Source organism: Chroicocephalus ridibundus, unplaced genomic scaffold (genome assembly GCF_963924245.1).
Source record: "Chroicocephalus ridibundus unplaced genomic scaffold, bChrRid1.1 SCAFFOLD_604, whole genome shotgun sequence".
Taxonomy (NCBI): domain Eukaryota; kingdom Metazoa; phylum Chordata; class Aves; order Charadriiformes; family Laridae; genus Chroicocephalus; species Chroicocephalus ridibundus.
The window spans coordinates 22306-36477 of NW_026961713.1; the positions used below are offsets into that span (position 1 = coordinate 22306).

General features: G+C 71.0%; 1 protein-coding gene across 1 annotated transcript in view; it reads right to left on the bottom strand.

Moving 5' to 3' along the window:
- Positions 1–13261, bottom strand: part of LOC134509621 (filamin-A-like) — a 34723-nt gene extending 21462 nt beyond the window's left edge. Inside the window, 17 exon segments of the mRNA XM_063322196.1 lie at positions 23–166; positions 577–653; positions 656–689; positions 795–914; positions 917–990; positions 2042–2178; positions 2398–2521; positions 2982–3119; positions 4110–4310; positions 4699–4861; positions 5145–5222; positions 5497–5615; positions 6060–6207; positions 6300–6397; positions 7130–7378; positions 10783–11242; positions 13148–13261. Coding sequence (XP_063178266.1) covers positions 23–166; positions 577–653; positions 656–689; positions 795–914; positions 917–990; positions 2042–2178; positions 2398–2521; positions 2982–3119; positions 4110–4310; positions 4699–4861; positions 5145–5222; positions 5497–5615; positions 6060–6207; positions 6300–6397; positions 7130–7378; positions 10783–11137 — 2259 coding nt within the window. The 5' untranslated portion in view covers positions 11138–11242; positions 13148–13261.
- Between the last annotated feature and the right edge of the window lie 911 nt (positions 13262–14172).

The window sequence follows — 14172 nt, forward strand, 5'->3', positions numbered from 1 at the left end:
TTTTGGGGACCCCCCCCCTCACCCGGAAGGGGCTCTGGGGGATGTTCACGCCCCCCCAGGACACCATGGCCGTGTGCTTGAGGGGCTTCTTGGGGACGTAAGAGCAGCTGTAGGTGCCGTTGCCGTTGTCCTTGACGGAGACGTCCACGGGGTTGCCCTCTGCGTCCTGTGGGGGGAGGACACGGCACGGGGGGGGGGGTCAGCACCCCCAAAACCCACCCTGAGCCCCCCCAAATCCCCCCCCCACCCCCCTTCTCCACCGCTGGGCCTCCAGACCCACCCCGCGGCCCCCCCAGCGACACCGCCTCTACGCTGGGGCTCCCAAATCCTCGCAGCGCCCCCCCAAAACCCCCTTGTACCTCATCCTAACTGGGGCTGCGCCCCCACACCCCCCCAGCGGCACCCCAACCCCCCCACAGCCCCCCCCCCAAACCCTCCCTGCGCCGCCTCCCCTGCGCCCGGGCTCCCAAGTCCTTCCAAAACCACATAAATCCCCCAAATCTGCCCTTCCCGGGAGGGTGCCCCGCAAACCCCCCCAACAGGCCCCCCCTCCTGTGCCGTGCCCCCCCCCGTCACCTGCATCTGCACTTTGAGGGGTCCCTTCCCCCCGTTTTTGGCGTCCACCGTGAACTCGGCGGGTTTGTTGACGGCACCCCCGTCTTCTCCAGCCCCGGCCCGTGGGCTTTGACCTGAGGAAGGAGGGGGGGGGACGGGCAGAGGGGTTACGGGGGGCTCCCCGGCAGTTGGGGGGGGGGATGTGTCGCTGAGGGGGTGCGGGGGGGTTCCCCCCAAACCTTCTCGGGGAAGGAGTCTCGGGGCGCGGGGCGGATGTCGGCCATGAAGGGGCTGCGGCGGATGTCCTCGTTGTCGCAGAGCACGTGGACGGCGTAGGCGCCCGGCTCCTGGGGCCAGTACCCCGCACGTCGCAGGAGCCGTCCCCGCGGTCGTCGCACTCGATCTTGGCCTGCGAGGGACCCTCCACCGAGAAACCTGGGCGGGGGGGAACAAGGGGGGGGTTGGGGGGGGTCAGGGTGCCCCAAAGCACCCCCCCGGGGGTCCACGAAGAGCTGGGGCGCCGAGCCCCACGGCCGCCATCAGCCGACACGGCTGGGACACGCAGAGCCCGGCGAGGGGCTACGGAGACCCCAAAGCACCCCCGAAACCCCCAAAGGAGCCCCCGAGACCCCTCAGAGACCCCAAAGCGCCCCCAAAATCCCCAGAGGAGCCCCCGAGACCCCTCAGAGACCCCAAAAGCCCCCCCAAAACCCTCAAAGGAGCCCCCGAGACCCCTCAGAGACCCCAAAGCGCCCCCAAAACCCTCAAAGGAGCCCCCGAGACCCCTCAGAGACCCCAAAGCCCCCCCCAAATCCCCAGAGGAGCCCCCGAGACCCCTCAGAGACCCCAAAGCCCCCCCAAAACCCTCAAAGGAGCCCCCGAGACCCCTCAGAGACCCCAAAGCGCCCCCAAAATCCCCAGAGGAGCCCCTGAGACCCCTCAGAGACCCCAAAGCGCCCCCAAAACCCTCAAAGGAGCCCCCGAGACCCCTCAGAGACCCCAAAGCGCCCCCAAAATCCCCAGAGGAGCCCCCGAGACCCCTCAGAGACCCCAAAGCGCCACCAAAATCCCCAGAGGAGCCCCCGAGACCCCTCAGAGACCCCAAAGCGCCACCAAAACCCCCAGAAGTGCCCAGGAGGCCCCTCAGAGATTCCCCCCCCCCAATACAACCCCAAAGGGGCCTCTGAAAGATTCCAAAGACCCTCTGGACACCCCAAAACCGCTGGAGCCCCCCAGTAGCCCCCCGGGGCCCCCCAATACCCCCCTGAGGCCCCAATTCCCCCCCCCCAAGCCCCTCCAGGAGCCTCCTAACCCCCCAGAGCCCCCCCCCAAAAGCCTCCTTGAGCCCCCTAAGGCATCCCAAAGCCCCCAGAAGGACCCCGGGGAAGACCCCAGGCCCCCCAAACCCCCCAGGAGCGCTCCCCAGCAGCCCCCGGGAGGTCGCCGCCCCCCCAGGACCCCCCCCCCAAGCCCCCCCGTCCCTCACCGAGGGTGCCGACGTCGTCGCCGATGGCCTCCACCACGAAGTCGGCCGACTTGCCCACGACGCCCCCCTCCAGGCCAGGCCCCCAGGCCCGGACCTTCTGGCTGCCGCTCTCAGGGGACACCTTCACCTCGAAGGGGCTGGGGGGGACACACGTGGCGGGGGGGGCGGGTTGGGGCAGGGCCCTACTACAGGCACAGCCCCCCCCTCCCCAAAACAGCCCAGACACCCAAACGACGGCAGCCCCGGCACTGAGGATGGCGCAGCCCGTGACGGTGGCTGGCTCCCGGGCTGGGGGGGGCCACACTACCCCCACTCCCAGTGCCCCCCAGTCCCTCCCAGCGCCCCCCAGCGCTCACCTGCGGGGGATGTGCTGCCCCCCCCAGGTGATCGTCACCGTGTAGGTCCCCGGCGCGGTGGGGAAGTACTCGAAGCCGAAGACGCCGTCCCCGAGGTCCTTCTGCTTCACCGCCTCCGTGCCCTCTGTGGGACACGCGTCAGGGGGCCGCCCCCAAAACCCCGCATTCCCCTCCCCGAAACCCCAGGGACCACCCTCACCCCAAACCCCCTGATCCCCCCTAAAACCCCGCATTCCCCTCCCCAAAACCCAGGGACCACCCTCACCCCAAACCCCCTGATCCCCCCCTAAAACCCCGCATTCCCCTCCCCAAAATCCCAGGGACCATTCCCCCCTCCCAAACCCCCTGATCCCCCCCTAAAACCCCAGATTCCCCCCAAAAACCCCAGATTCCCCCCCAAAACCCCAGATTCCCGCCCAAGCCCCACACCCTCCCCAGTGCCCCCAACACCCCCTTGAATAGGGGGGGGAAGGGCTGCGTCTGGGTACCCCCCAGCCCCTCAGGGTGCCCCAAATCCCCCAGGGCACTCCCAAACCGCCCTCCCTCCCCCCCCCCAAAAGAGGGGAGCCCCCCCCCGGACTCACTGGGGCCCTTGACGGTGACTTTGAGCTCCCCGCTGCCGGCCCCCTTGGTGTACACCTTGAAATCCGCCGTCTCCTTCACCCGCAGCCCCTTGGGCTGCAGCCCCCGCCCCACGGCGCGGCACGCCGAGGGGTTGCAGGCTGTGGGGAGAGGGTCAGGGGGGGCCCCGCCAGCCGGGGACCCCCAAAACACACACCCCACCCCACCCCTCCCCGGGGCACGGGCTGGGAGCGGGAGGGGATGCCGGCATCCGGGGGGGGGGGACCCCAAATGCCACCCCGAGGGCAGGGGCTGGAGGGGGAGAGGGATGGGGGGCAGCGCCCCATGCAATGCGGGGGGCACGCTGGGGGGAGAGGGGGACCCAGGCGTCTGGGGGGGGACCCCCAAACCCGCATTGGGGTACACACCATGGGGAGAGGGTCCAAAAAGGACCCGGGCAGCCGGGGGCACCCCCACACGCGGGCATCCGGGAGCACCCCAAAGGGCGCCGTGGGGATTGGGGGGTTGGAAGAGGGGAGGAGGAGGAGGGACCCAGGTGTCCGGGAGACCCCCCCCGCGCCCCCCCGTACCGTCAGCGGGTCACCCGCGAGGACCCCGGCCAGCGCTTCCCGGACAGACGGGCAGAAGGAGCAGGAGAGGCGGAGAGAGACAGAGCAGAGTCACGGGGGGCCGAGACCCCCCTGCAGCGACAGCCCCGGGCCCCCCGCGTGGAGGGGCAGAGACCCCCCCCACAAGGGCCCGGGGTGGGGCAGAAGCACAGAGACACCCACCCCCCCCGAGTTGGGGGGCAGAAGCGTAGAGACCCCCCGAGCTGGGAAGGACAGAGACCCCCCCCCAGCTCGGAGGGGAGGAGAACGCAGAGCCCCGAGTGGGGGGGCAGCAGGACAGAGACCCCCAAGTCCGGAGGGGACAGAGACCCCCAACTTGTGGGGGGACACACAGAGACCCCACAGTTGAGAGGGAAACAGAGACCCCCAAGTTGGGGGGACAGAGGTCCCCGAGCTGGGAAGGACAGAGACCCCCGAGCTGGGGGGACAGCAGCAGAGAGACCCCCAGCCTGGGGGGGCTGAGGGCCAGAGACCCCCACATGGAGGAGGTGGGGGGGGCAGAGGCGGCCCCCCGGGGCTCACCCTGCCCCACGTTGACGTTGAAGGGGCTCTTGGGGATGGGGGCCCCCCCGAAGGCCACGTGGACGGCGTGGGGCCCCTCGGCCGTGGGGCGGTAGGAGCAGCGGTAGGTGCCGTCCCCGCGGGGCTCCAGCATCGCCTCCACCGTCCCCCGCCGCCCGCTGGGGTCCACGATGGAGACCTCCACCTCGCCCGGCCCCGCGCCTGCCCCCCGACAACGCGTCACCGGGGGGGCGGGGGGACACGATGCCCTCCCCCCCCACCACGGCCACGGCCACCCCCCCGAGGGGGACGCGGCCCCTCACGCTCGCCCTGCCCCGTGGGGACGCGCCATCCCCGACCCGATCCCCCCAGTTCCCTCCAGCCTCCCCACGACCCCCCAGAGCCCCCCCCAAAACCTCCCTGACCCCCCCAGAGCCTCCTCAAAGCCTCCCAGAGCCCCCCTGACCCCCCTCAGATCTCCCCAACACCCTCCAGAGCCCCCCCCCCGAGTCCCCCCAATGCCCCCCCGAGTCCCCCAGAGCCTCCCCAAACCCCCCACGAGCCCCCCAAAACCCCTCGAGCCCCCCCCGGAGCCCCCCCCGGGGCTCACCGGCGGTGAAGATCTCGAAGTAGGTGCTCTTGTTGGCCACGTTGCCCAGGGGCTCGATGCCGGGGCCCTGCGCCGTCACCCGGCCGGCGTCGCCCGCCGCCCGCCCCACCTGCACCTCGAAGGGGCTCTTGGCGATGTGCTGCCCCGCGAAGAGCACCGTCACCTGCGGGGGGGGGGGCCCCGAAAACGGGGGTTGGGGAGCAGAGAACCTCACCGGAGGCCCCAGAAACCTCCCTGGTGGCCCCAAAAACCTCACGGAGGCCCCAAACCCGCCCCAAAACCTCAAAATTCTCACTCTAGACCTCAAAAAGAAAAAAAAAAGAAAAAAAAAAAAAAGAGCAGCACAGCAGGGCCCAAACCAGCCCGAGGGGCCCCAAAATGCCTCAGGACCCCCCCTAAAACACTCCCGGGCCCCCAAGTCCCCACAAAGGCCCCCCCAGCCCCACCTTGTGCACGCCGGTGACTTTGGGGACGTAGGAGACGGAGAACGTCCGGTTCTTGTCGTTGTTGGCCACCACTTTAGCCTGCGGAGGGGGGGGGGAACCGAGCTGTGAGACCCCCCGGGGGGGCCCCAAAAGCCATACAACCCCCCCCGGAGTCCCCACGAAACCCCACAGGGACCCACCTCCCACCCCCAGAGCCCCCACCCCAGCTGACGGACCCCCCCCCCAGCCCTGAACCAACCTCCAGGTCCGTGGTCCTTCGGGGACACCAGGATCTCCCGCTCACCCGCAGCACCCCACGTCACCCCACGGACCCCTCCCCAGCCCCCCCGGCCCCCCCCAGCCCCGTGCCCACCTCCTCGCGGTGCCCGGCGGGGTCCTCCACGTACACCAGCACGTCCCCCTGCCCCGCGCTGATCGTCTCCACCGTGAACTCGGCCCGTTGCTTCACCATGTTCCCCGTGGGCTCGATGCCTGCGGGACCCACCGTCAGCCCCACGGGGGTCTCGGCCCCCCCACCCCCGACGGCGGTCCCAGCCCCATAGCGAGCGGTCCTATGGGGAACAGGGATCTGCCCCACAGCCCCGCTGGGAACAGGGGGGTCCCCCACATCCATAGGGAATGGGAAATGGCTCTATAGGGAATGGGAAATGCCCCAAATCTATAGGTAACCCCGATCCATAGGGTGGCACCCCCCAGCTCTGTAAGAAAGAGGGGGTCCCCCGGACCTATAGGGCACAGGGCAGGTCCCCAAGGCCCTATAGCACATGGGGAGGGGACCAGAGTCTGCAGGGAGCCGGGTCCAGCCCCACAATGTCGTAAAAACCAGAGCGCGACCCCCAGAACGGGTGAGGGGCAGGCAGGAGACTGGGGGGGTCCCGCAGCCCCACGGGGAAGGAAGGGGGGGCCCCCCCTCACCGGGGCCGTAGGCTCGGGCCTTCTTGGGGTTGAGTTTGGGGCGCAGGGGGGCCCCCGGCTTGAGCTTGGCCTTGGGGAACTGCGACAGGTAGGTCATGACCGAGTGCTCGTCCACGTTGGGGTCCACGATCTCCTCGGGGGTGATCACCTGGGGTGGGACACGCGGAGCGGGGGGTCACCGGGCTGCTCCGGGACACGCGGCTCCCCCCCACCGAGAGGGTTTGAGCCCCCCCTGCCCACCTGGGGGATGCCCAGCCACTCGTCGGCCTGCTGCATGGCCTCCCGCGCGTTGTCCACGGGCTTGCTGGGGTCCCACGAGTCCCAGTCGGGGCACAGCCCTGCGGGGACGGACGGGGCGCACGGTCACCAGCGGGGAAGAGGGGGGGGACACACAGCTGCCCCGTGTCCCCTCCCCTGCTAACGCCGTTCTACATTGTCTCTGTGCACCCCGAGGCCACCCCCCGCGTCCCCCCCTGCCCCAAAGGCCGTCACCCACGTCTCCGTAAAGCCCCAGAGCCACCCCCTCTGTGTCCCCGTGCATCCCCAGGGCCACCCCGCTGTGTCCCTGCATGCCCCCAGGGCCATCACCCGTGTCCCCATGAACCCCAGAGCCACCTCCCGCGTCCCCATGCAGCCCCAGAGGCACCCCTATGTCCCCATGAACCCCAGAGCCACCTCCCACGTCCCCATGCACCCCCAGGGCCACCCTCCACGTCCCCATGAACCCCCAGAGCCACCCCTATGTCCCCATGAACCCCCAGGGCCACCTCCCTGTGTCCCCATGCACCCCCAGGGCCACCCTCCACGTCCCCATGAACCCCCAGAGCCACCCCTATGTCCCCATGAACCCCCAGAGCCCCCTCCCTGTGTCCCCATGCACCCCCAGGGCCACCCTCCACGTCCCCATGAACCCCCAGAGCCACCCCTATGTCCCCATGAACCCCCAGGGCCACCTCCCGTGTCCCCATGCACCCCCAGGGCCATCACCCAGATCCTCGTGCACCCCCAGAGCCACCCCCCGTGCCTCCCCACACCCCCCGGACACCCCCGCCGCGTCCCCGTCCCCTCACCGGGCGCGCAGCTGTCGACCAGGGCGCCCAGGGCCCGGCCGCTCTGCCAGTCCTTGCTGAAGTTGGTGATGGGGATCTGGGGCAGGCGGTTCTGGATCCAGCCCAGCAGGCGCTGCTTGGGCGTCTGCCGCTTGGCCTCCTCCTCGTCCTCCTCGTCCCACATGGGCATGGAGATGGAGTAGTGCAGGATCAGCGTCCAGATCAGCCCCAGGATCAGCTTCAGGTTCCCATCCACGATAGCCTTGCTGTCTGCGGGGGGACAGCGGGACAGGGCGTCAGACGCCGCGGGGGCCTGGGGGACAGGGGGGCAGACCCTGCGGGGGCACCAGAGGACGGGGATGCCATGGGGGGACAGGCGGGCAGACCCTGTGGGGCCCTGGGGGACAGGGACGCCATGGGGGGACAGGGGGTCAGACCCCACAGGGCCCCGGGACACCATGGGGGAACAGGGAGTCAGACCCCTGCGGGGCCCCAGAGGACGGGGACGCCATGGGGGGACAGGGGGTCAGACCCCAAGGGGCCCCGGGACACCATGGGGGAACAGGGAGTCAGACCCCTGCGGGGCCCCAGAGGACGGGGACACCATGGGGGGACAGGGGGGCAGACCCTGTGGGGCCCCGGGGGACAGGGACGCCATGGGGGGACAGGGGGTCAGACCCCAAGGGGCCCCGGGACACCATGGGGGGACAGGGAGTCAGACCCCTGCGGGGCTCCAGAGGACGGGGACACCATGGGGGGACAGGGGGTCAGACCCCAAGGGGCCCCGGGACACCATGGGGGAACAGGGAGTCAGACCCCTGCGGGGCTCCAGAGGACGGGGACGCCATGGGGGGACAGCGGGGCAGACCCCCAGGAGATGAGGATGTCGCAGGGTAACGGGGACCAGACCCCCAGGGGACAGGGACACCACAGGGGGACGTGGCGTCAGACCCCCACGGGGCCCTGGGGGACGGGGACACCATGGGGGGACAGGGGGATCAGACCCCTGGAGGACGGGGGGGTCAGACCCCCGGGGGATGGGGACACCTTGGGGGGACACCCCGGGGGGACAGGGACCCAGTGCTGGGGGGGCGTGGCGGGGGGCGCGGGGACAGGGCGCTGTACGTCTGCGCCACGGGGACACACGGGCCACGTGGGGACATGGCACCCGGGGGTGGGATGGAGCCAGCTCCCAGCGGAGGGGGGGGATGACACAAGAGAGTCCCCAGGGGGATGCCTGGGTCCTCATCGCGGGGGGCGTATAACAGGGGGGGCCTGGGTGCCCGGGTCCCCGGTAGGCGTTCAGGAGGGTGTAAAGGGGGGTGTAACGGACACCCGGGTCCCCGTTAGGGGTTTGAGGGGTGCGTAACGGACGCCTGGGTCCCCATTAAGGGTTCAGGGGGGTGTAACGGGGGGTGTAACGGACGCCCGGGTCCCCATTAAGGGTTCAGAGGGGTGTAACGGGGGGTGTAACAAACGCCCGGGTCCCCATTAAGGGTTCAGGGGGGTGTAACGGGGGGTGTAACGGACGCCCGGGTCCCCATTAAGGGTTCAGGGGGGTGTAACAGGGGGTGTAACAAACGCCCGGGTCCCCATTAAGGGTTCAGGGGGGTGTAACGGGGGGTGTAACAAACGCCCGGGTCCCCATTAAGGGTTCAGGGGGGTGTAACGGGGGGTGTAACGGACACCCGGGTCCCCATTAAGGGTTCAGGGGGGTGTAACGGGGGGTGTAACAAACGCCCGGGTCCCCATTAAGGGTTCAGGGGGGTGTAACGGGGGGTGTAACGGACGCCCGGGTCCCCATTAAGGGTTCAGGGGGGTGTAACGGGGGGTGTAACAGACGCCCGGGTCCCCGTTAGGGGTTCGGGGGGGTATAACGGGGGGTGTAACGGACACCCGGGTCCCCATTAAGGGTTCAGGGGGGTGTAACGGGGGGTGTAACAGACGCCCGGGTCCCCGTTAGGGGTTCGGGGGGGTATAACGGACACTCGGGTCCCCATCAGGGTGTGGGGGGGTGTAACGGACACCCGGGTCCCCATTACGGGTTCGGGGGGGTGTAACGGACGCCTGGGTCCCCCGCCCCGCGGGAGGGGGTTCGGGGGTAGGGGGGGGAGGCGCTGCGGGGTGGGGGATGGGGCCCCAGGCCCCGCCCCCGGCCCCACCCCCCGCTCCAGCATTTTTTGGCCTTATATGGGCTCGGGCTCCAGCGAGGCCCCGCCCCCCCGCGGCCCCGCCCCCGCCCCCCGCCCCACCGGGGACCCCCCGGGACCCCCCAGACCCCCTGCGGGGCCCCCCCGGCCCCGGCGGCGGGCGGGGAGCGCGGCCCCCCGCGGGGCCCCCCGCAATCCGTGCCCGCAGGATGCGGGGAACCGCAGGGCGGGGCCGCGGCCACCCCCCCCCCCGCCCCGGCCCCACCCCCGGCGGGACGGGGGGACCCGGCGCCCCCCCCACATTCCTGGGATGGGAGCGGGCCCGGCCGCCCCCCCCCCCCCCGCCTTTGTTATGGGGCCGAGGGGGCGGGGAGGGGCCGGAATGGGGGGATACGGAATTGGGGGGGGGGGTCCCACATAGGACCCCACCGGGGGTCTCCGATGAGGGGCTCCCGGAGCGGGGGAACCCATCAGGGGCTCCCAAAACGGGGGGGTGGTGTCTTCTGTGGAGCCCCGTGAGGGTCTCCCAAAAGGGGGACTCGTGGCAAGACGGGGGGGGGGGGGGGGGGGGGCTCAAAAGGGGGGAGGACCCCCAAGGCCTCCCGCTGGCAGGGGGCTCTCAAAGGCATCGCACTGCAAGGGGGGGCTCCTGAGGGGGGTCCCCAAAGCGTCCCGTTGGGGGGAGGGGGCACAAAGGCGGCCCATCGCCATGGGGGCTCCATGGAGGGGGGGGCTCAAAGCATTCCATCAAGGGGGGGGATTGTCCCCAAAAGCACCCTGTTACTATGGGGATCGGAAGGGGGGGGGGGCTCCCCAAAGCCATAGGGACTGGGGGGGTTCCTCAAAGGCCCCACATAGCGATGGAGATTGGGGGGGCGGCTCTCCAAAGGTCCTGCATGGCCATGCGGGCTGGGGGCGGGGGGGGGGGCTCCTCAAAGGCCCCCCCCAACCATGGGGCTCTGGGCAGGGGGCTCCCCAAAGCCCCCCACAGTGATGGAGATGGGGAGCGGGGGCTCCCCAAAAACCCCTCATAGAGAGGGGGTTCTGCACAGGGGGCTCCCCAAAGCCCCCCATAACGATGGGCATCGGGGGCTCCCCAAAGCCCCCCCCATAAGCATGGGGGCTCCCCGAGCCCCCCATAACGATGGGGATCGGGGGCTCCCCAAAGCCCCCCATAAGCATGGGGGCTCCCCAAGCTCCCCATAACGATGGGGATCGGGAGCGGGGGCTCCCCAAGCCCCCCATAACGACGGGGATCGGGGGCTCCCCAAAGCCCCCCCATAAGCATGGGGGCTCCCCGAGCCCCCCATAACGACGGGGATCGGGGGCTCCCCAAAGCCCCCCCATAAGCATGGGGGCTCCCTAAGCCCCCCATAACGACGGGGATCGGGAGCGGGGGCTCCCCAATCCCCCCCCCCCCCGCCGTGGCGCCGTGTCTCCGGGCAGGGGGCTCCCCGCAGGCTCCGCATCGCCGCGGGGGGCTGGGAGGAGGGGGTCTCCCCTTCCCGCCCCCCCCGTCCTCACCGATGGAGACCAGCTTGATGTTCTCCCTCTCCAGGAACTCCAGGGCCACCGAGACGTTCTCCAGCTGCATCTGGCGGAAGGTGGGGCGGGCGTTGTACTTGCGGCCCATCTTCTTCTGGCTCAGCACCTCCAGCAGCGCGATCAGTCGCAGCCCGTCGCCCAGGTCGGTCTGCAGGTTGCCCACCCGCTTCTGCACGCACTTGAGGTGCTCGTTGCACCAGCGGGTGAAGGTGTTCTGCTGGATGCGCTTCCAGGGCGCGTCCTCCGCCAGGTCCTTCTCGGTGGCCGGCATCTCCCCGTCCGCCTCGCCGCGGGACGACGCCTCCTGCGCCCGCGGGCGGCCGCCGCCGCTCATCCCTATGGCGTGGGGGGGGGGGGGGGCGGCGAGGAGCGGGGGGGGGCGAGGGGGGGCGGCGGGGCGGGGCCGCGCCTGCGCCGGCGGACGGGCGGGGGGCGGCACCTGCGGGGAGGGGGGCGTCAGAGGGGGGGGGGACGACGACGACGACGACGACCCCGCACCCCCTGCAACCGGGGGACGCCCCCCTGCGCCCCAAACTGGGGACCCCCCCCACACACACCGGGGGACCCCATCGTGCACCCCCCGCACCGGGAGACGCCAACCCTGGGGACACCCCCCCCCCCCCCGGCACCCCCGGATCATCCCCTGCGCCCCCAAACCGGGGACCCCCCCACCCCCCCGCCGGGGGACGCCAACAGGGGGGGACAACACCCCCCCCCCCCCCGCCGGGGGGCTGCCCCGGCCCCCCCTAACTGGGGACCCCCCCCTACTCTGCGGGACCCCTTGGTGTCCCCCCAACACCGGGGGGGCCCCTTTGCTGCACCCCTATTCAGAGACACCCCCCCACACACCCCCAGTGCGCCCCTATTGAGGGGACCCACCGCTGCACCCCCACACCGGGACCCCCCCGGTGCACCCCCTATTCGGGGGTCCCGCTCTGTGAGTCCCCCATTTAAGGGACACCCCCATCCCAATCTACACCCCCCCCCCCCAAAAGCCCCCCATTAAGGCCCTTTGGGACCCCCCCAGGCGCCCCCAGGCTTCGGGGGGGGGGGTCCCCTAATTTGGGGAGAGACCCCAAATTCCCCCGTCAGTCCCCAAATTTTTTTTTTGGGGGGGGGGGAGGGGGGGCACGAGATCTGCCACGCCCCACGGGGGTCCCAGACCCCTCAAAAAGGGCTCCCCCCCCACCCGCCCCCCCGGCTCTGCACCCCCAAAGAGGGGTGTCCAGGAGGGTCCCCCGGGTGTCCGCCCCCCCCAGCCCAACGAGGGGTCCCCAAGGGGGGTCCCCGGGCTCACAGAGGCTCCCGAGGACCCCCCAAAAAGGGGTCGTCCCCCCCACTGCTCCCCCCACAGCGGGGTCCCCACACCCACCCAGGGGGGTCCCCCGGCCCCATTCAGGGGGGGTCCCCCAGAGGCTCCCCCAGACCCAAAAACAGGGGTCCCCCCCCTTTCCTCCCCACACAGGGGGGTCCCCCGGCCCCATTCAGGGGGGGTTCTCCTCACAACGCCCCCGAAGGGTCCCTCAGAGGGTCCCCCAGACCCCAAAAACCGGGGGGCCCCCCCTTTCTCCCCTCAGGGGGGTGCCCCAGCCCCATTCGGGGGGGGTTCTCCTCACGACAACCCCCGGTGGGGTTTCCCCCAGAGGCTCCCCCAAACCCCAAAACAGGGGTCCCCCCCCTTTTCTCCCCTCAGGGGGGTCCCCAGACCCCCTCAGGCGGGTCCCCCAGCCCCATTCGGGGGGGTTCTCCTCACGACACCCCCGATGGCTCCCTCGGAGGGTCCCCCAGACCCCAAAAAAAGGGGGGTCCCCCCTTTCTCCCCTCAGGGGAGTCCCCCGACCCCCTCAGGGGGGTCCCCCAGCCCATTCAGGGGGGTTTCTCCTCACGACAGCCCTCGGCCCTCCCTCAGAGGGGTCCCAGCCCCCCGAAACCGGGGTGCGTCCCCCTTTCTCCCCTCAGGGGGGTCCCCCAGCCCCATTCGGGGGGGGTTCTCCTCACGACACCCCTGATGGCTCCCTCGGAGGGTCCCCCAGACCCAAAAAACGGGGGAGCCCCCCCTTTCTCCCCTCAGGGGGTTCCCCCGACCCCCTCAGGGGGGTCCCCCAGCCCCATTCGGGGGGGTTTCTCCTCACGACAGCCCTCGGCCCTCCCTCAGAGGGGTCCCAGCCCCCGAAACCGGGGTGCGTCCCCCTTTCTCCCCTCAGGGGGGTCCCCCGGCCCCGTTCGGGGGGGGTTCTCCTCACGACAGCCCCCGGCGCTCCCTCGCAGAGCCCCCAGACCCCCAGAAGCGGGGCGTCCTCCCCCCCCGCCCCCAGCCCCGCTCCCCCCGCGGCCCCGCGCTCACCGGAGCGGCGCCGGCCGGGGGTCGGGCGGGTCCCGGAGGGGCCGGTGCCGGAGGGGCCGGGGCGGGAGCCGCCGCTGGAGCCGCCGCTGGAGCCGGAGCCGCTGGAGCCGCCGCCGCCGCGCGGGGTGGCGGGTGCCGGGGGGGCGCGCGGCGCGCGCGGAGCCTTAATTGGTAACGGGCGGCGGGAGCCCCGCCCCCGCGGGGGGGGCACGGGGGGGGGCGGGAGGGGGCACAGGGACCCCGGGGGGGGGGCACAGGGACCCCGTGGGGGGGCTGCTATAGGGGGCCTATGGGGGGGGCTATAGGGAACCTATGGGGGGGGCTATAGGGAGCCTATGGGGGGGCTATAGGGAACCTATAGGGGGATATAGGGAACCTATGGGGGGGGCTATAGGGACCCTATGGGGGGATATAGGGAGCCTATAGGGGGGCTATAGGGAGCCTATGGGGGATACAGGGATCCTATGGGGGGGGCTATAGGGAGCCTATGGGGGGATATAGGGAGCCTATGGGGGATACAGGGACCCTATGGGGGGGGGGGCACAGGGACCCTATGGGGGGGCCTATAGGGAGCCTATAGGGGATGCCGGGACCCTATGGGGGTGGGCTATAGGGAGTCTATAGGTGATACAGGGACCCTATGGGAGCGGGATGAAGGGAGCCTATGGGGGGGCTATAGGGAGCCTATGGGGGGATATACGGACCCTATGGGGGGATGTAGGGAGCCTATAGGGGGGGCTATAGGGAGCCTATGGGAGGCACAGGGACCCAATGGGGGGGACACAGACCCTGTGGGGGGCACAGAGTTGTTATGGGGGGTATAGAGACCCCTATGGAGGGGTACCGAGATCCTACAGGGGTCCCAGGGACCCTATGGGGGGGCACAGGGACCCTACGGGGGGTCCAGAGACACTATGGGGGGGGTGTAGAGACCCTATGGGATGAGGGGCTATGGGGGCCCTACTGGGGGGGTCCAGGGATCCCGGGGGAGAGGGGCTACAGGGACCCTATAGAGTGGGATGGGG